The following is a 21848-nucleotide window of genomic DNA, read 5'->3' as shown; positions in this document are numbered from 1 at the left end:
TTTTTTTTTTAGTCTGGGACCCACATCTGAACACACTGCTCCAAACTGAGCCGGCCCAGTCCAGGGACCATCACTTAACAGTGAACTGATCACCACCTCCCTTAAAAAGGTTCACTTCTGGTAGAAATTAGATTAGCAAAGGGGACAAAGGCAAAAAATCCCAATTGTTGAAGGAGTTGTGATAGATTAGGGATACTAATGCACTGTTGTGGATCTGTGATTTCATTCAACCATCCTGGAAAACAATTTGGAACTAGAGTTAAAAAACCATTAAATATACTTGCCCTCTGACCCAGCATATTATTAGGCACATACCCCAAGGAGAGAAAGGACCCATATGCATAAGATGATTTCTAGTACTCATAAAACTAACTTTCCCTCAAGACAATAATAATAGTAATCCCTTATATTTGCATAGAAATTTATGCTTCCTGAAGTGCTTTTACATCCATTCTCTCAACTTAGCCTTATGATATGCACATGAAACAGGTGGCAGAATGATTACTATCCTCATATGGCAGATAGGCAAAGAGGTCTGAAAAATCTCCCAAGGATGAATAGCTGGAACCAGATCTCAGATCTTTGAATTTGACTCTGTGCCAGGCACTGTGGTCAGCATTTGGATTACTAAGACAAGAACAGTCAAGGAGGGAGGGAAGGAGGAAGGGAAGGAAGAAAGGAAGGAAGAAAAGGGAGGGAAGAAGGAAGGAAGGAAGGAAGGAAGGAAGGAAGGAAGGAAGGAAGGAAGGAAGGAAGGAAGGAAGGAAGGAAGGAAGGAAGGAAAAGGGAAGGGAAAGGAGGGAGAGCATTAAAATGCATTCTATATACAAAGTACTATACTAACTCTTGGAGATACAATTAGAAATACAAGACAGTCAGAGGCCACCAGATGGTTCAATGGATTGTGACCCAGGCCCAGAAATGGGAGGTCATGGGTTCATACCTGGCCTTAGATGCTTTCTGTGAGACCCTGGGCAAGTCACTTAACTCCTATTGCCTAACCCTTACCACTCTTCTGCCTTGGAAGCAATACTATTGATTCTAAGACGGATGGTAAAGGTTAAAAAAAAATACAGGATAGTCCCCATCTCAAGGATCTCAAATTCTCCCAGGGGAGAATTATCAAGGAAGATTTAGTTGTAGGGCTCTTAAGGTTCAGTAGCATGATAGATAGTGATGTATCTTCTTTAGTGTCATTTCCATTCATAAAACCACATCCATTGAACTATTTGGTGGTATGCACTTTTTTTCCCTTGGTTTTTCAGTAGCCATGGCAAAGGTAGTTGCCAGGTCAGCGGCCCCGAAAGGGAATAGCCCCTGGATGATGGCTTCAGGAAAGGTAGTGATTTTGGGGGTGCTGGTGCTCCCAGGACTCTGGGACTCTGGGTTCTGGGAAGCCTCCACCATGATCTGAGCGGAGGTGATCACTGTGGTTTGAGACACTTAGCATATGTTGCTACCTCATGTAAGCCAGCTTACCTGCCCCATTGGAGATAGTTGGTCAGAAGCTGGTCACTTGGAAGGAGTAGCCCCTTCTCCACAGGGTTGCTCCCTTGGATGAGGGCTATAGGCTGCTGGTCTGGGGGACAGGTGATGTTCCCTGGGCTCTTGGACTTACCAAGATGAGATTAAATATAGAAATAAGGAATATGTATAGAAAAATACAGAAATAAGAAACACTAGGCTGAAGGGCTGACTTAAAATGATGTTTACCCATATACCTCTTACACATGAAAGGTCATCTTCCTAATTAGGCTATACATATCAATTCATTTAACCCCTTATAGATTATGAACATGAACAGTGAGAAGACAAAGCTTGTCATTCAGATAGAAGTTACTAAAGCACACCCCTAAGCCCAGAATTAGAAGGGATCATAATGATCACCTGGCTCAGTCTCCCACTTTCCTCTCTAAACACTTACAGTTTTTATTATCTAGATCACTCATCAGGCACTTAAGACAAGATAGTATATACTGTATTTTTTTAATATATGTATATTCTACCTAGACTATAACCTTCTTGAAGGCAGATCTTTTAAACCTTTACTTTCCATATCAGAATCAATACTGTGTATTGGTTCCAAGGCAGAAGATGAGCAAGGGCTAGGCAATGGGGATTAAATGACTTGCCCAGGGTCACACAGCTAGGAAGTATCTGAAGCTACATTTGAACCCAGGACCTCCCATCTCTAGACCTGACTTTCAATCTACTGAGTCACCAAGTGCCCCCCAGAAGATTTTAGTTCTTTAATCCCCACAGCATCTAGCACAGAGTTAGGTACACAGTATTTGAATTTACCAAGAACTACTGATTATGTATAATTGAAAATCTGTTACCCTAAAAAAAGAACTACATTTCCCGGGAGCCCACTAACTTCCTGTTATTATGTACTTCCTGTAGACAGGAGATATTAGGTAAGGATGTAGAGGGTCCTGCCTCTTTGGCTTGCAGTGAGCATGGTGGCTGTGGTAAGAATGGGGATTTTTAAATGGGCTAATCAGTCAAGGGCACGTGGTCTTTATTTTGTATCCTCTTCATTCCTTGATTTCTAATGATCATTAATAAATCTCTCAAAATATAATATTTTCATTATTGAGATTTAATTTTAATTTTTACATGAGGAATTTCTTTTCCAAAACCAATCATGACTTGTAGTCTTAAGAGTTGCCTGAAACTTAGAGATATTTAGTGATTTACCTATAGTCATACAATACAAAGGGTAGGATGTCATTATGTCAGAGATGGGATTTTAACCCAGGTCTTCCTGCCTCAAACTCTAGCATTTTATCTATTATGCATAGGTGTGTTTTCTCTGTGCATAAGATTAAGACTCAGAATAGACAGCAGACAAATGTTTGTGGATTGATTAAATCCTCATATGTGCTCACATCAGTCATTATTTGGCACTGACTTCCCAATTAGTAGCAGACAACAGATTTTCCCTATTTCCCCTGACTTTTCACAAAATTTAGTTGGAAGATGACTAGCCACCACTCTAGGTTGGCACTAGAATTTAAGATATGACCTGTCTTTTCCAGATATGTGGTTTGCAATCCCATTCAATATTTAAGATGCATTTCTTTTTCTGACTCTCCTCAGCATTTTAACATGACTGCAGTCACCTCAGAAAAACAACTTGCTAATTTTCCAGTGTGTGAATTATTTGGACCACATTAGTCCTCTATCCATTTCTTCTTCCTGCTCCCCATTAAGAGATGTGTAGGATTGGAGAGATGGGAAATTCAAACCCGACATTATTGGTACATATTGAAAAGAGAGCTCTAGAAAAAAAATAAATTTTGAGATGTTCAATAGGTTTGAGTTATTCTTTTCTATCAAAACAGTGTAAAATAAATTTCATTAATATTTCATATTAGTCCCTAAGGATTAATTATTTTCACTCTACTCCTCCAAGTCAAGTCTCTCTTTAAGTGAGATATCCACCAATTTTTCCCCCAACAGGATCTCCATTTTGTGCCTGCTTTTGATTAGGTTTGTGTGTGAACTAAACACTTAAATATCCTATTCCAATCCATTCACTTATTCACAAAATAAGTTCCTTCCTTCCCGAGGACCTATTATATACAAGGCAGTGCTTATATAGATGCTATGGGGGATACTAAGAATCATAAGGCATGCAACATCCAGATCCTGAGATCCTGCCTGGGCAAATAATGGTATAAGCCAAACCATACCCCTTGAAATTTCAAACCTGTGGTGGAGAAGTCTGGAAGCTCAGCCCAGGGAATTCTAGTCTGGGCTTGAGATAAGGACTTAGTTCACACTTTGGGGTGGTTGATAATACTAAGTACTAAGTACTGATCTTTTTGCCTAAAGCTCAGGGCAGAGCTCTAAAAGAGGACAATCAAGGGTGTACCTGATTGGATCAAGTACACAGGTCCTGGCCTGATCAAGATCAGAGTGAGATCAAAAGCTTACACCTAAGCCTGAGACAAGTCTTTAAACTATCAGCATCTCAAGGGTCAATTGAATCAGCAGGAGGAGGGGGCTCTTATAGCTCTCAGTCCTTAGATCATCACATCATCCCCCCCAAGCCTACCTATAATTAGATAGGAATAATGAGCAAACAAAAAAAAAAGCACCTAACTCTAAGGACAAAGAGCAAGGTACAGACACAAAAGGGGAGAGTGAAAGCAAAGGAAACACAAAGTCCAAAAGAAAAATATGGATTGGACACAGATTCTGGAAGAATTAAAAAAGGACTTAAAAAAACAATTAAGAGAGGTAGAGGGAAAGTGGGGAAGAGAAATGAAAGTGATGCAAGAAGAAATGGGCCAATTGAAAAAGGAGAACCAAAAACTGAGAGGAAAACCATGTCTTAAAAAATCAGAATTGACCATCTAGAAACTAATGATTTCATGAGAAATCAAGAAACAATAAAGTAGAATCAAAGGAATAAAAAAAAAACCAGAGGAAAACATGAAATATCTTATTGATAAAAAAAAACTGACCTAGGAGAGACAATCTGAGAATTACTGGACTACCTAAAAGCCATGATCAAGAATCATAAGGCATGGCCTCTATTCTGATGAGGTAAATGGTCTACGTAGGAAGGAAATACATTGGACAAGATTAAACAATATATGAAAAAAACATGACGTGTCAAATGATAATACACATCAATGTTACAAGTTCTTGGAAAATCCATGATGGGCTTCACATTGGAGGTGAGTCATGAGATGAAGGATAGGCGAAATCAGAGTCAGCTAGGAGGCAAGGATACCCGAGGAAGATTAGAACTAGGGAAGTATGAACAAAACAATAAACTTCCCCCTTATACAATTTCCCTTCTCTTCTTTATTAATACCATTAGATAGAATTTTCTTATCCTGGAGTTACATATATCAATGAATTTCAAGTTCTCTCCCCTTTCCCTATCCAAAACCCTTGTGTTAGAGGTTTCTTTGACTATCCTTCCTTCCTTCCTTCCTTCCTTCCTTCCTTCCTTCCTTCCTTCCTTCCTTCCTTCCTTCCTTCCTTCCTTCCTTCCTTCCTTCCTTCTATTCTCCCCTTAACTCTTTCTGCCTTTGTATCACTTCTAACATGGAAGAAAGCAAGGATTAGACAAATGGGATTAAGTGACTTTCCCAGAGTCACACTACTAGGAAATGCCTGAGGCCAAATTTAATCTAAGTCCTCTCAACTCCAAGTCTGGTTATTCTAACCACTGTGCTACCTTGCTGGCCCTTGAATATGTTTTCTGAACCTATCACATATGAGACTCAATTCAGGTGGAATTTGGAACATTCAGTATCTAGTACTCCTTAAAGAAGATCCTCAAGTTCCCCATTCAAGGTTCATGAGATTTCAAAATATAGAAATTTTCTTTATCCAATAATAGACATTGAAAAGAATCCCATCTGAGCAGTCAAGTGGCCTCTTCTCCCATCTAATCAACTACCTTCATATTCAGAAATATATGTAAAGTCCTTGCAATTTTCTGCACTACCTCAGTGGAGCTACAGCAAAGGGAAAACTTGGGGTTTGCTAGGGTACTAAGTATCTCTTCAGTTTTTCCATAGCAATTCTCCTCTTGCCTGTGCTCATTATTATACTGCAACTTTCTGTCCTTCCTAGCAGAAGTCATGAATCTTTCTCACCACTATCTTGATTTCTACTCCTGAAAAGGGCTCTTGGATCCTTCTTTCAGTTCTCTACTTTGCTTTCTGTTATTCATCTCTCTTCCAGCAGATAGTGCTAGTTACTTCTTCTCTGGAGACTTAAGCAGCTGGACTATTTGGTGATTAGTCTGAAGCTTTGTCAGACATTGAGTGAGTGCCTTTGGCCTATTGAAAACTTCTGCCTTATATCAATGTCTCAGAGCCAAAATCTGAACCCCAAACCATTTTCCAGGTGGCTATGGTAGCATCACATCTTCCTTGAGCCTTTCAGATTTCTACTCTGGGTCAACTACAGAGTTTCTCCAGCAGTTTCATACCTCGCCACCCACTGCACAAAGCACCTTCCACTAAGTCTTGTGGAATTCAGGGAGGCAGTCATGCCTTCTGTTTGTTTTTCCTTCTGTCTTTTTCCAAAGCAGCTAGACCAGGTTATAAAAATTACTCCTAGGCTGTTTCTGGGAGATCTCTGAAAGGGAAGGAGAAAGAATATAACCATCTCCTAGCACCTGTACTAAGAGTAGGAACCTCTAACTCAGAGAGACAGACACAATGTCTCCACACACTTCAAATACTTGGAGATAGGTACTATGCAACTAATCCTATGACAACTCTTATTCAAGTGTTTTCATCATGGTGGTCATCCTCTATGGGACATGCTCCAGCTTGTCAATGTCCTTATGCAAACTGTGGTACCCAGATCTAAACATAGCGTTCCTCACAATATTTGTCATCTGGCTCTCATGAATTCAGATATTGCAAAACCATAACACGGTTTCCATCTGATTTTATTGTCTGCAGTTAGCCAGAGAAAACATTTGCATCTTTAACTTGTAGCCCTGAGGTATAAGTTGAAAATTCAAGATCGGAGTTTCCTGTTCATATTATCGTGGCCTTAAGTTTAACTATTCACTAAAAACACACCAGAAATGTACATAAGTTTATAGGTTTGATAAGACTAGAACAACAACAGGCAATTGTGGCTTTAATAGAAATTCTAACTCTCTCTCTCTCTCTCTCTATCTCTCTCTCTCTCTCACACACACACACACACACACACACACACACACACACACCAATCCTAAAACCAAATTGCTCTGAATATTTTAGGAGTATTTTCAATATCATCTTACCTGTATCAAATAGCCTGACAGGCTTTTAAGGAGAGTTTGGCACCTTGCCTCCTCTAATCTCCCATCTTTGGTGGAGAATTCATTTAGGAACTCATTTTTCTGGAGAAAGTCATAAACAGTTGGCAATTGCCCTAGTGAAACTTCCACTCTGATCTCATCCCTTTATAGTATTTTCCACATGAAAATCAACAACACAAGGGTCAGGTAGCTTGGTGGTACAATGGATAGAGCCCTGGGCTTGGAATGAAGAACACTCATCTTCCTGAATCCAAGTCCAGTTTTGAGCACTTATTGACCTGGGCAAATCATGTAACCCTGATTGCCTCAGTTTGTTCATCTGTAAAATTAACTAGAGAAGGTAATGGCAAACCATTTCAATATCCTTGCCAAGAAAATTCCAAATGGGGTCATGAAGAGTCAGATATGACTGAATAACAACAAAGGCCAATCACACAGCAACCCAGAAGCTCATTCTTTGGGGCAGCTAAACAGTACAGTGGATAGAGTGGATATTTGGAGTAGAGAGGTCCTGGGTTTAGATCTGCCCTCAGATCCTTCCTAACTGTGTGATCTGGACTAAGGCTGAATCTCATTTGCCAAGGCCTTGCCCTTCTGCCTCAGAGTTTCTTTCTTTTTTTTTTTTATTAAAACCCTTACCTTCCGTCTTGGAGTCAATACTGTGTAGTGGCTCCAAAGCAGAAGAGTGGTAAGGGCTAGGCAATGGGGGTTAAGTGACTTGCCCAAGGTCACACAGCTAGGAAGTGGCTGAGGCCAGATTTGAACCTAGGACCTCCTGTCTCTAGGACTGGCTCTTAATCCACTGAGCTACCCAGCTGCCCCCCTCAGAGTTTCTAAGCCAGAAAGAAAGAGTTAAAAAAAATTCCTCCATGAAATAGCTACAACACTTCCTTATTAAGACCCACCAGAATTGGATATAAACACAGGAATGAAATGAAGCAACACTGTCTTTGTCTTTGAGGGTAGGCCCATGAGCTCATGGAAGAGCTTTTGTGTGGACTGGCTTCATATAACCTTTATGAGGGCAAATGAGCAGGTAAAAATGTCTCAAAACCATAAGCCATTCAAGAATCTTTCATGGAGGTGTTTTTCAAGCCAAGAAGTCCATTAAATCCAATGAACCTTTAAAAGGATGATCTCAGTGATCCTAAGTGGAAGAAGCATTGTGGTACAGTCGAAATTGTGTTCACTCTTAAATCAACATATGTGCCTCTGATGCTGACTACGTCTGTGACCTTAAGCAAGCTACTTAACTTTCTCCTGTCTCAGTTTCCTCATCTATAAAGTGAGCAGATTGGACTAGATATCCTCTGAGAATCCCTTAAACTTGAAATCTATGCTCCTATAGGGAGATGGATTAATGGAGAGAGCACTGAGCCTGGAGTGAGGAAGAAATGAATTCAAATCTGACCTCAGACATCTAGTAGCCATGCAATCCTGGGCAAGTCACTTAACTGTTTGCCTCAGTTTCTTCATTGGTCAAATGAACTGGAGAAGGAAATGGCAAACCACTCCAGTATCTTTGCCAAGAAAATTTTAAATAGAATCACAAAGAGCTGGACATGACTGGGATGACTAAACAACATCAACAATAAAGTAGCCAAAGATTCATTTTATTATCCTCGATGTAAGACAGCCCCAGTGGCCACACTTCATCCTAGGAGTGTCTAAGGACTTCTGAGAATTTAGGAAACCTCCTTATGGTTGTTGTTGTTGTTTTTTAACATTCTTGCCAGAAGCTTTTCTATTCTCTGGGATTCTTATACACTGACTTGAGATTTGCTTCAACCTGAGGGTAGTAGAATGATTTTATTAAGAGGATTGTTTTTTGACCTCTCCCATTTAAGTTATCACTTGTGCCTGATACAACAATGGTGAGGACGGTGAGATTGGTCAGTAAAAGCACTAAAGACATTTAAATGATAATTTATTATTCAAACTCATGGACTTTTGCCCTGGAAATAACCTTAGAGATATTTTAGTCCATCTCTCTCCCTTTTCTCAACTTATACCCAGAGAGCAATTAGGAAAACAGTGACACCAAGCCCATCGACAGAGCCTCACTTCAGTACCTCACTTCAGGGGAGGTTTAAAAAAGTCTTATCTTCCACAGAAATTCTTCCCCATTCTTCCTCTGACACCCCAAATTCCTCAACAGAATTTCACCTCCTTAGTCTTTGAGCCCTGTCACATCTTAAATACTCCTAGGAACTAGGCAAGACCTACTTAGAGGAGTTGTCAGTCATTTGCACCTTAGAGTGGAGGAAGACTCTGAGGGTAGATTCACATGGCAGGAAGAACAGAAGAAATTATGGCCCCCTGGACAGCTCAAGGGGAAAATGAGGAAGGAGGCAGAGGGCAGAGGGCAGAAGAGGAGACCATAGGAAAAAAACTGCAGACGGGCTTCACTAACTGCATGATGGAGCTAATGACCAGCCCTCACCAAAGCTAGTGCAGATGCCCAGCCTGCCTCTCCCCTTCTCCAAACCAAATGTCATAGCCAAACCCTTTGGATAAAACAGAGATCTCTTACCGGGGGCACTTGGTCTATGTTGAACAACTTGGGCAGCTTCAAGCTCAACATCCTGCACCAGGGTTGGTACTAGTCTTTCCTCAAAATCTTCTGGTTAATTTTTTAGCATGACCCAGAGCAATGCAGTTCTTTCTTCCTTAGTCTCTTTGGGCTCTTCCTCCAACTTCTCGTTTCAAAGCCTCGAATGCCTTCTTGCTAGGGAGAGAAAACAAGGAGAGACTATGAAAACCATTTGTTCTTGTCTTACCATTTAAAAAAATATTCATATTGGTCTGTCATGGTAGCTAGGTAATGCAGTGGATAGCACTCTGGGCCTGGAGTCAGGAAGACCTGAGTTCAAATATGGCCTCAGATATTTACTAGTTGTGTCTCCAGCAAAGTTACTTAATTGTCATCTGCCTTAGTTTCCCCAACTACAAAATAGGGATAATAATAGCACCTAACTCACAGGACTGTTATGAAGTTCAAATGAGATGATATTTGTAAAGCACTTAGCACATTACCTGGCACACATATAAATGTTATTATGCAAATCAAACAAATAGCAAAAGCTAGAATTTTTTTTGACAATTTTATTTAGTCAATTTAGAACATTTTCCCTTGGTTACAAGAATCATATTCTTTCCCTCCCCTCCTCCACCCCTTCCTGTACCACAATTCCACTGGGTTTTACATGTGTCATTGATCCAGACCTATTTCCATGTTATTGATATTTGTACTAGGGTGATCGTCTAGAGTTTACATCCCCAGTCGTTTCCCCATCAGCCCATGTGATCAAGCAGTTGTTTTTCTTTGGTGTTTCTGCTCCCACAGTTCTTTCTCTGGATGTGGATAGTGTTCTTTCTCATCAGTCCCTCAGAATTGTCCTGGATCATTGCATTATTGCTAGCAGAGAAGTCCATTACATTCGATTGTACCACAGTGTCTCAGTCTCTGTGTACAGTGTTCTCCTGGTTCTGTTCCTCTCGCTCTGCATCACTTCCTGGAGGTCTTTCCAGTTCCCACTGAATTCCTCCAGTTCATTTTTCCTTTGAACACAATAGTATTCCATCACCAACATATACCACAATTTGTTCAGCCATTCCCCAATTGATGGGCATCCCCTCGTTTTCCAATTTTTGGCCACCACAAAGAGCGCAGCTATGAATATTCTTGTACAAGTCTTTTCCCTTATTGTCTCTTTGGGGTACAAACCCAGCAGTGCTATGGCTGGATCAAAGGGCAGACAGTCTTTTATCACCCTTTGGGCATAGTTCCAAATTGCCCTCAAACAAACGAGTCTAATTTGTGTCGAAGAAAAATGTGTACTCCATTTAAACAATGGATTGAAAATGAATTTGATTCCTAAATTCCAGGGAAACTGATTCAGAAATCATTCAGGGTAAACCCAAAGGAAAGGAAGTGACTTGGAATCACAACCTTGTGTAACTGAAGGCCATTGTGAAAGAAAGCAATGCATGCAGAGATCATTGTATTTACCAGCCTTCAATAAAATGTATTAAAATAGCTAGAAAAAACACAAACAAATATTTAATAAATCATTTAATGAATGCAGAGGAGAATAAAGGCAACAAAACCACAGCAGGCACAAGAGGAAATCCCATTCTAGATATCTGAAAGATGGGAAAGCCCAAGGCCTTGGGAAGTATGTCCTCAAGGTGTTTTATTGTCAACTTATTAGTTGAGGAAGTTGAGGAATTATTTTACTCTAAGCTGCTCTTACCTCCTTGCTTCTCTTCCCCCTTTAAAATGGGCCCAGACTGCCATAGAGGAAGGAAGCTAGAGATTAGGAAAAAGAAAAAAGGAAGAAAGGGAGAGAAGCCAATTTTAAAAGTGATGTTGACTATTTTCTTTTAACACAGATAAAGTCAGTATTTGCAATCACAGTGCCCAGGTGAACTTATCTGAAGAATGTGGGCATGTGGGTGCCCTGCTGCCAAAAGGGCTCTCAGGCTCTTGTTACCTTGGGAATGAGGGCGTAAAAGGTGACAGCCACCGAAGGCCTCTCTTCTAGTTGTTAATGCCCTCCCCACTGAAACTGCTGTATTTATACATATATAAAATGTGCATATACCCATATATGTATAGAGACATATATATGGGGGAGAGAGAGAGAGAGAGAGAGAGAGAGAGAGAGAGAGAGAGAGAGAGAGAGAAAGGAAAAAAGGGTGGACAGACAGAGATAAAGGTGCAGAGAGATGGGGGAAAGAGGGAGAGAGAGGGTGAGGGTGAGACAGATAAAGACAGTGGGGAGAAAATGAGACAGTGATGGGAGGCACAGAGGGGAGGAGAGGCTGAGACAGAAACAGAAAGACAGAGAGGGGAAGGGACAGAGAGAGAGACTGAGAAGAGAGAAAGAGGCAGAGGCAGAGGGAGTAGGACAGAGAGACAGAGAGAAGAGAGAGGAAGAGAGAGAACATAGAGAACATAAGCTCCTTGAAGGCAGGGATTGTTTCATTTTGTCTTCATATCCTCAACACTTAGCACAGGCTTAATAACTTTGCTGATTGATTAACGGACAAAAATTTTGAGAGGAAGGAGGAATGAATTTAGATACAAAATAACATTTATCATCAAGAGTTGCCCTTAAAAGTCAATTGAGGGGGCAGCAAAGTGGCTCAATGGATAAAGACCAGGACTAGACATGAGAGATCCTGGGTTCAAATTTGCCATTTAGTTGTCTGACCCTGGGCAAGTCACTTAACTTCAATTGCCCAGCCCCCATAACCAATACTGAGTATTGATTCTAAGACAGAAGGCAAGGGTTTTTTAAAAAGTTAATTGAGAGTACATTAAAGTGCTTCCACGACCAACCACTGGAGGCCAAGTGCCATACTTTGCTTAGAACTGGGCAGGGTTGTTTCCTACTAGAAAACTACTGGGGGTGGGGTGCCATTACTGTGACTTGCCCAGGAGGAAATCCCAAATATGTATCTTCCAAACAGAAGGGAATGCAGAGTCCAAAGATCATCTCCATTTCCCTTTTAGTTGGGCCTGAGCTAAAGATCCCGGGTACCTTTGCAGATTGATTTTTATTGAGCCAAATACTTCAGGCCCCTGCGATAAAGTATGCAACAGTTTCCTACATCCACAGACCTTCCCTCACCAGCTGCCCCCAGGAAACCTTACTTTGAGGGAGAAGGTTAGGTAAATATGGGGGGAAATTCTTGAACCAAAGGATTTAGAGTGAAAAAAGCTAATCTCTGCTTATTTTGCAGAAGAGGAAACTAAGGCCAGGAAAGTCCAGACTTGCTTATGTAGTAAACAGGACAGACTCAGGGATCTGAACCCAGCTCCAAAGGCTTAGTGACTTTTCCACCAACCTGTGCTGACTCAGAGCTATCAAAAGAAGTTCATTTGCTCGGGTTGGGGTCTGTGGGGGTGGGGACAGAGCAGGGCAGGGCTGGGAACAAATCACTGCCCCACCTCCCCCCTCTGCCATCTGGATACAGGTGAGAGCAAGCTAAAGTAAACACATGGGGCAGCCTGGAATAAGGGGAGAAGTCACGAAAAGAGCAACAATAAGCTGGGGCTGGCGCAGGGCAAGGTGAGTCAGGCAGCAAGTCGGTGACTACATGCCAACCACCTGCATCCCTGACTTTTCTTTTTTAAACTCTTTCCTTTTGCCTTAGAATAGATACTAAATAGGAGCTCTAAGGCAGAAGAGCCATAAAGGTTGGCAAGTGACTTGCCCCAGTTCACGTAGCCAGGATCTGAACCCAGGACCTCTCATCTGCAGGTCAGGCTCTCAATCCACTGAGCTATCTGGCTACTAACAGGTAGAGGCCCCTCCCTCCAGTCCATCTAGGCCAGCCATTCTTTTTAGAATATTTTTCCATGGTTACATGATTTGTTCTTTACATTCCCTCCTCCCCTCCAACGAGCCAACAAGCAGTTCCACTGGATTGTGCACATGTCATTGATCAAGACCTATTTCCATGTTATTGATATTTGTACTAGGGTGATTGTTTAGAGTCTACATCCCCAATCGTATCCCCAATCAGTCCATGTGATCAAGCACTTGTTTTTCTTCTGTGTTTCTGCTCCCACAGTTCTTCCTCTGAATGTGGATGGTTTTCTTTCTCATAAGTCCCTCAGAATTGTTCTGGATCATTGCATTGCTGCTAGTAGAGAAGTCCACTATAATATATCAGTCTCTGTGTACAATGTTCTTCTGGCTCTGTTCCTCTCACTCTGCATCAATTCCTGGAGGTCTTTCCAGTTCACATGGAATCCCTCCAGTTCATTATTCCTTTGAGCATAATAGTATTCCATCACCATCAGATACCCACAATTTGCTCAGCCATTCCCCAGTCGATGGGCATCCCCTCATTTTCCAATTTTTTGCCACCACAAAGAGCACAAGGACCAGGTGTTCTTAAAATGGGGCCCAAGAACTTTTTTGTTTTTTAAATATTGATAACTATTTTGATATAACAGATTTCCTTAGAAAGCCCATGTATTTATTCATTTAAGAGCATTATCCTGAGAAGGGGTCCATCAGGCTTCACCAAGCTGCCAAAGGTCTTACCAGTACAAGAAAGGTGAAAAAACTTTAAGTCCAGTCCTCTCATTTTACATATTACAAGATCGCGTATTTGGGATGGTGATAGCTATAAAAACATTGTTCTCACGTTTTCATGAATTGATTTATTATTTATGAATGGAGGATTATAAGCAACGAGGTAGCCCAAGATAGCGAGCTGGACTTGGAATCAGGAAGACTCCTCTTTATGAGTTCAAATCTGACCTTGGGCAAGTCACTTAACCCTGTTGGCCTTAGTTTCCTCATCTGTAAAATGAGCTGGAGAAGGAAATGGCAAACCACTCCATTCTCTTTGTCAAGACACCCTGCAATAGGGTCACAAAGAGTTGGGCAAGACTGACAATTATTCAATAACTGGAAGGTTATAAGAAATGGTTTGGTCTATGATAATGTCCTAGTTTTAATATAGTTTTGAAGTAGTGAACTTCAGAAAGTGAGTCCAGACACCCAGAAGCTCAATTAATGGAACCAATATTTATTTATTAATCTATTGTATTAGTACCTAACTGACCAGGGCAGCCTTCCTAGTGAAAGCCACCCTGAGGCACAGTTACAGACAGTTTTTATAGGTTTACATATGTGAGAAAGATGAAAAGGTAAAAGTGAGCTCATGAAGCTAATAAAGGATATATGGCTTCAAGTTTAAAATACGTGAAATGTGACCTTAATGACTGCGGCAAACTGACAAGGGCAATTAAGTCTTATTGGACACAGGCCAGATGTACCATAAATTGGGAAGACGGATGTCCCTTTGTATATCTTATCCTGTACCTGGTTTATCCCGCCCTGAGGGGGCATCCCTTAGTTCCCCTGACCATCTGGTGTTACAGCCTGGCAAAGTACATTCCTTAAGCCTGCTTTCTATAAGGGAAAGTATACTTTATTGATTACTACCAATTGATCAGGGACTTTGTTTTATTCTATTTCAGTTTATTGGTTGAATTATCTAGGAAATTTTGAGTATTTGTACAATGGAAATTTGCCTTGGGAGAGTTCATGAAAAATTGTCATCTTCTGATATATAATTTGTGGCCACCTTTTTTTGCTAAAGATCTATCAGGTAGGCACTAAACTTTTTTTTTAAGCCCTTACCTTCCATCTTAGAATCAATACTGTGTATTGGCTCCAAGATAGAAGAGTAGTAAGGCCCAGGCAATGGGGGTAAGTGACCTGTTTAGGGCCATACAGCTAGGAAATATCTGAGGCCAGATTTGAACCCAGGTTCTCCTGTATCTAGGCCTGACTCACAATTCACTGAACCACCCAGCTGTCCTTAGTGCTAAACTTTTCCAGCTAGAAGAGAGCACGTGAGAAAGAATAATGTGATACAAAGTTGGAAAGATAAGTTGGAGGTTATCCCAAAGGCAATAGGGAGCCACTGAAAAGTGTTGAGCAGGGAAATGACATGGTTGGAATTGTGCCTTGGAAAGGTTCTTTTGGCAGTTGTGCAAAGGTAAGATTGGTGTGTGGGGGGTATGCCAGGAGGACTAGTACCTCTGGCTGGAGGGCTTGTGGAGCCCTTTTCAGGGCCACTCATCTGCCTTTGGTATCCGCCTTTTATAAAGCTCTCACCTATGGCTCCAGCCTAGGTAAAATCTTCCCAGCAGATGGGCTAGGGCAGATTGAAGGTGAGAACTTTGTTTTCTGTTGGCCCTAGACTGACTCTTGTCCCTGATAACCTGTCTTCAAAAAACTCCCAGATTGACCCTTTGTCCCAGACTGAACAATAAACTCTGAAACATCTTTTCAATGGCCCATCCCAGATCTCAGCTAAAGACAAACAAACCAAGAGCACCTTTCAATCCAGCCTAAATCCATTGAAATGTTCTCAATCCTTTGGCTGTTGTCAGAGTATCCAAGCTGACCTGTGTCCTTTCCAAATACCTATATCCATATATCTACACAAGCACTTTGCCATGTTCAGTTCAGCAGAAATTCCTAGCAATTATATTACTGTGTGTCTTCCCCAAGATGGTGGCCATCCCAGTGCGTTTGACTTTGTATGATGGTTGTGATCATCATCTCTGGCACACTGATTAAAACTTGTTCTTAATATTACTTTGGTAGTTATGAGTTATTTTTCAGGTTGACAATGGGTAACCAACAGGCCTTAAACCAATGAGTAAGTTAGGGGGATGTCCATCCCAAACATGTGAAGACATCCTCCAGCACGATGGGTAGATGAGAACAATTTGCTCCAATGGCCACGAAGGCGCCAACGCAGACACTATGGAGTGCTAAGAGTTTGGCCATTCTTGGAAGACAATGAGTGCCATCACCAGTCATCCTGACTTTTGTCCTACCATTGAAACTCAGATGACTCTAGAAGACATTGAAGGCAACTCTGCCTTGATTAAATCCAATTCAAGGGCAAGGCAAGTCCATAAGCACCATTGGTCCCCTTCTAAAACAGACAAACAATATGGAGAAGGAAGGGATTGGAATCAGGGAGACGGATTAATAGGCTATTAAAATAGCTTTGACAGAGGTGAAAAGGGTCTAAATTAGCTTAATGACTACCTGGTAATGTTCCTAACTCATGCCTCTTGCAATGTTCCTCTGTATTGTTCTTTTTCCAGGGATCCACCACACCTTTGTCTTCTGTAGGTTAGAGGGAATGACAGCCATACAGTTTCCCCTAAGAATTCATCAATGATTTCCTAGATAGGTGTAGAAAATTCTTCTACCTACTCACATAATCATCCCTCTATAGTAGTAAAATAAGTCTTAAAAAGGTGCCTCGGACTCAGAGAAGTTGTTTTGCTCATAGTCACACAGCTATTATTTTATACATTTTCCTCCAAGTGAGTTCCTCTTTTGGTTTCTAGATTTCTTCCCAGGAGTACACCTGCTTAATACAGAATCTCCTCCCTCTCGCCCCTCCTTTCACCTGTCCTTTTTAATTAAGGATACCCTTCTAGAGCCACATTCTCTCTGCCCTCTCAGAGACAAACTCCTAGAAAAGCTGGCTATGCCCATTGCTGTCACTGTCTAGTCTCTTATTATTCATTTCTCAACTCCTTCAAATTTGGTTTCTGACTCTAATGACTTCTTACTTGACTAGAACTGCTCTTAGTTAACCAATTATCACTAGGCTTCCATCTCTGTAGCTTTTAATTCCAACCTCTCTCCTCCCTAACCCTAACCCTAACCCTAACCCTTAGCTTCTATGACATTCCTTTCTCCCAGAAAGGTAATTTGCTTATCCTCATTTTGAAAGAGAAGTATAATACGAAATATTAGGTGAGGGTGGTTGGTAACTGGGGTGTCAGAGGACTGAGAGGCCTATTCTTGGAATCTTTTATACTTCTATTCTCATAGTAAAAAAGGGCGAAGACACCTAAATGGAGCAGTGGATAGAACACTAGACTTTGTCAGGAAGATATAAGTTCAAATTTGGACTCAGATACTAACTGTGTGATCTTGAGCAAGGCACTTAACTGCTCTTTGCCTCAGTTTCCCCAACTGCAAAATGGGGATAATAGTAGCACCTACATCTGAGAGTTGTTGTAAGTATCAAATGAGATATTTGTAAAACATTTAGCAGATAGTAGTTGCAATTTAAACGGTTTGGTACACAGTTCTATTTGCAGTAGATGGTCCACTGTGGGGTCACCTATCCCTAGATCTGCCTGACAATAAAAAGCTAGCTTTGGTGAACCCATTTAAATTCATAAGACCAGCAACCCCTGTTAATCATTCATTCCCTTGACTTAATGTGAATGACAAAAGAAGTTATATATGTTAAAGTATAATGTAGATGAGTAAGCTATTACACATAATTATTACCAGAGCCAGCCCAAAGCTCTTGGAAGTGGAGGAAAATATTCTGGCAGAGGAGGACCCAACGACCATGTGTATCAGTGGGAAGAGCCATAGAAGGTCAGGATCATGGGGCCCTGGATCTGTGTACTGCTGGGAAGAAGCAGTAACAGAGCCTAGGGAGGTAGTTTAGTCCAAATGACTGATTTTCCTATGGGGAGAAACTCGGGCATAGAAAAAGAAAGCCATTAAGCATCTAGTTAGTGACAAATCTAAGACAACTGACAGCCCCTTTAACCACTGTTCAGTGTAGATTATTTGTGCCAGAGCTCCTCTTACGCCATGCCCAAGGCTGCTTAGATACATCAGAAAACTGATTCTCATTCTCTCCCTTAAGACAATATTTTCCCTAATTCCTGAATAGGCATAAGTAACCCATTTCAAAATATTTGAGCAAAACAGCATATTAATAGCCTTATCACTGAAGTGTGACTTTGGGTCATTATTCTAACATTATTAATAAGTGGTTATCTAGCTTATCATCTCTGAGAGGGGGAGGGAAGAGAGGAAGGGAAATGATTCGGATCTTATAATTTCAGAAAACATGTCAAAAATTGTTATTACATGTAATTGGGAAAATAAAATATCTTTGAATTTAAAAAAATTAGTAAGTGGTTATTATAGGCAGCTAGGTAGCTCAGTGGATAACATGCCAGGCCTGGAGATAGGAAGTTCTGGGTTCAAATCTGCCCTCAGACACTTCCCAACCCTGGGCAAGTCACTTAACCCCCATTGCCTAGCCCTTACCACTCTTCTGCCTTGGAACCAATACATGGTATTGATTCTAAAATGGAAGGTAAGAGTTTAAAAAAAGAAAAACAATGAAAAATGGAATCAATGGTCACTGTAAGTCAGCTCCATTGAATATACAGCTATGCCTGATTTTCAATTACAGCTGGGAAATGGGTAAATAAAAGTCCTTCCATGCCTTTACAGTCAGATCACAAAACGTCAGAGATGCAAATCAGTGATAATCAAACCCCAAAATCACCTTTGTTGGTGGTGGTCAGTAGTGTCACTAGTGTCTGACTCTTTGTGATCCAATTTGGGGATTTCTTGGCAAAGATACTAGAAGCTATTTGTGCCATTCCCTTCTCTGATTCATTTTACAGATTAGGAAACTGAGGCCAACAGGGTTAAGTGATTTGCCTGAGGTCATAAGGCTAGCACCTGAGACTAGGTTTGAACTGAGGAAGAAGAGTCTTCCTGACTCCTGGTCTGGTACTCTCTCTACTGGGTCACATGGCTGCCCCCAAATCATCTTTATCTTTGCCCATTCTAGAGCAATTCTGGCATAGATTAATTCACTTTGCCCCAGGAGGAAATGAGGAGAAAGAAGGAAGGACTTTGTGCTTTGAGCAGAAAGTTTGGGCTTTGGGCAGAAAGTGAAAACATTTTTTTCTACTTTGATAAGAAACCTTTCCCCACTGTTCCCCAAACCTTGTGCACTTAAGGTGTACTTGGAGATTATTCCTAAAACAAGAATCTCTGGCCCTGCGATTGTTTAAGCCTCATCTCACATTCCTTTAGCACTCAGAGAATTCAAATATGGCTTGGGGTGACTGAAGGAGGCACTACCTGCCATCCCTCCTACTCAGCTGACTAATATACCGTCTTTAGATATTCATTCATCTGTCAGGCCTGGAAGGTTTCTGGATCTTCCTAAGTACTCCATTAAAATGCAATTCTACCTGGGGATGATAGGACACATAGTAGGGAGCCTTAGCTGGCATAACAGATAGCAAAATGAATGAGAGAGAACTAAGAAGGAAAGAGGTGCTGAAAGGAAGGATCAGATTAATGACATATATAATTATAAATGATATATAATTATATACAATATAACTAATAATTAATAATAACCCTAACCCTAAGACCAATATTCTTGATTTCAGGCTTTTCAGTGGGAGTCATAGTATCATGGATTTAGAAAGAGAAAGAACTTCAGAGGTCAACTGGTCTAACTCTTTCATTTCACAGAAACTAAATTAAGGCTCATCAAAGAAGTAAATTGATCTAATCAAGATCTCCCAGATAATATCTATCACAATTGGATTTGTACCCAGCCCTCATTACTGAAAGGGTAATCTAGGTCGCCAGGAGTCAGGAAGACCTGAGTTCAAATTTGGATTCTGACTAGCTGTGTGACCCTGGGCAAATTCTTCAACCATGTTTGCCTCAGTTTCCTCATCTGAAAAAAATGAGCTGGAGAAGGAAAGGACAAACAACTCCAAAGTCTTTTCCAAGAAAACCCCAAATGGGATCACAGTCAGAGCTGATGGAACAACATATTGTGATTCAAAATCGCTATTCATTCTCAGAATCTGCAGATTTCACTTTATGAACCGTAATGAGACTAATCACAGGTGAAATTGTCCTTTTTTTGCCCTTGAAATGACAAGACAAATTTTAAGAGGAATAAAAGCAGGAGTTTTTATTTTTTTTTAAAGAAAAGAGCATATTCTTAAAACCTCTTCAGACACGTCCCAGGGTTTGGTTAGGCAATTTTGACTTCCTATAGGTGTACGTTTACAAGTCTTGAGTGGGTTCTCTACATGTCCTGAAGCTGACTTCTTGCAAAGGAATATCTTAGTAAGCAGCCAGACCAATATTCCCATGCCAGAAAAGGTAGTGGTACATAGAGCTTAAAATCAAGGTATGAAAGGAGAACTCGGCCCCCGAAAGTAGAAGCTTTTAAATATTGTGAAGCAATCTATCAGGTTCTTGGACTCAGACTCTCTATTATTTATATCCTTTTCCCTCACCCAGAAGTAGAAGACATTCCACTGCTGGGAGAACAGGTTCTGTCTCAAGTAGACTGAACAATGATACGTACACTGACTGCAATGGTGTAAAAAATACTACCAGTACCACATTTCCCCAAAATATATAGAAGAGACATCAGAAGAGCTTACCATTGTTACCATTTTGTTATTATTATATATGTATGTATTTATAAACAAGGTACTGATGATTTGGCAGCAATGGTTTCATATATGTTCATTTCAGCTCCATTTTACTGAGCACTTACTATATATATTCAAGGTACTGTGTTGGCACTTAGAATAGAAAGGTGAAAGAAACAGAAACTTGTACTGAAAGCAGGCTGGGAAGAGTATATTTTACATATCCAGAGGAATATAATACAAGGTAAGGAATGATGATGGAAAAGAAGAAATACATATGAAGGACTCTAGGAATATTTTGAAGGAGGGCTTTTTCATCTGGGAGGGAGTATGGGGAGGATGAAGGAAGGCTACATGAAGGAAGTAGAGAGCTGAGTTGAATCTTGAAAAAAAAAAGGATTACTAAAAGGTCAAGATGACTAAGAAATTCATGCTAGTTGTGGGATATGGCAGTAGAGAAACAGGAAATGCCATGGGTTGAGCTAATGAAATAGTTAGCAGTCCAGTTGGGCTAGAATGTAGTGTGCATGAAGGGGAGTAAGAAAGTAAAACGTGAAAAGGAGGATGGGTACAAAATTATGGAAAGCCTTAAATGCCAACATAAAGGGTGTGTAGTCTATCCTAGAGGTGATAGGGAGCCATTGAATGTTTTTTTGGGCAGGGGAGGGTGATGATCAGACCTGTCCCTTAAGAAAATTACTTTAGTAGTTGTGTAGAAAATAGGTGGGAAAGAGAAGAGAAAGACAAGAAGGAAGAAGACCATTTATGAGACAATGACAATAGTCTAGATGAGAAGTAATAGAATATCCTGGACTGGGTTGTTAGTCACATGAATAAAGAGAAGGGAACAGATAATGACACATAATCATGCAGGGAGAATCAGTAGGGTTTGATAATTGATAGAAAAAGAAAGTAGGAAAAAGCAAGGGTCAAAGGTTAGTTTGAGATTACACACCTGAGTGACTGGGATGATGATGGTATCCTTAAAATAAATCATGTATTAAAAATAGTTTTTATTTTATTTTTTCTCAATTATACATGAAAACAGTTTTTAAAATTCATTTTTTTTAATCATTTTTGAGTTCCAAATTTCCTTCTCTCCCTCTTGAGAAAGGAAGCATTTTGGTATAGATTATACATGTAGAGTCATGCAAAATATATTTCCATGGTAGACATATTGCAAAAGGGGACATAGACCAAAAAACCAAGGAAAAAAAAAGTATACTTCCAACTCCATCAGTTCTTCCT

The 21848-nt window shown here is 40.6% G+C and overlaps 1 protein-coding gene across 5 annotated transcripts in view; it reads right to left on the bottom strand.

Moving 5' to 3' along the window:
• Positions 1-21848, bottom strand: part of PAQR5 (progestin and adipoQ receptor family member 5) — an 88530-nt gene that overhangs the window by 31452 nt on the left and 35230 nt on the right. For all 5 annotated transcript variants that reach the window (XR_008914547.1, XM_007479632.3, XM_056808933.1 and 2 more), the window contains exon 2: positions 9327-9521. Coding sequence is in view for 4 of the 5 variants with exons in the window: in XM_007479632.3 (XP_007479694.1) it covers positions 9327-9377 (51 nt within the window). In the remaining variant the exon portion in view is untranslated. The remainder of the gene's footprint in view (positions 1-9326; positions 9522-21848) is intronic.

This window comes from Monodelphis domestica, chromosome 1, assembly GCF_027887165.1.
Source record: "Monodelphis domestica isolate mMonDom1 chromosome 1, mMonDom1.pri, whole genome shotgun sequence".
Lineage (NCBI taxonomy): Eukaryota > Metazoa > Chordata > Mammalia > Didelphimorphia > Didelphidae > Monodelphis > Monodelphis domestica.
This window is presented reverse-complemented; position numbering and strand designations above follow the sequence as displayed.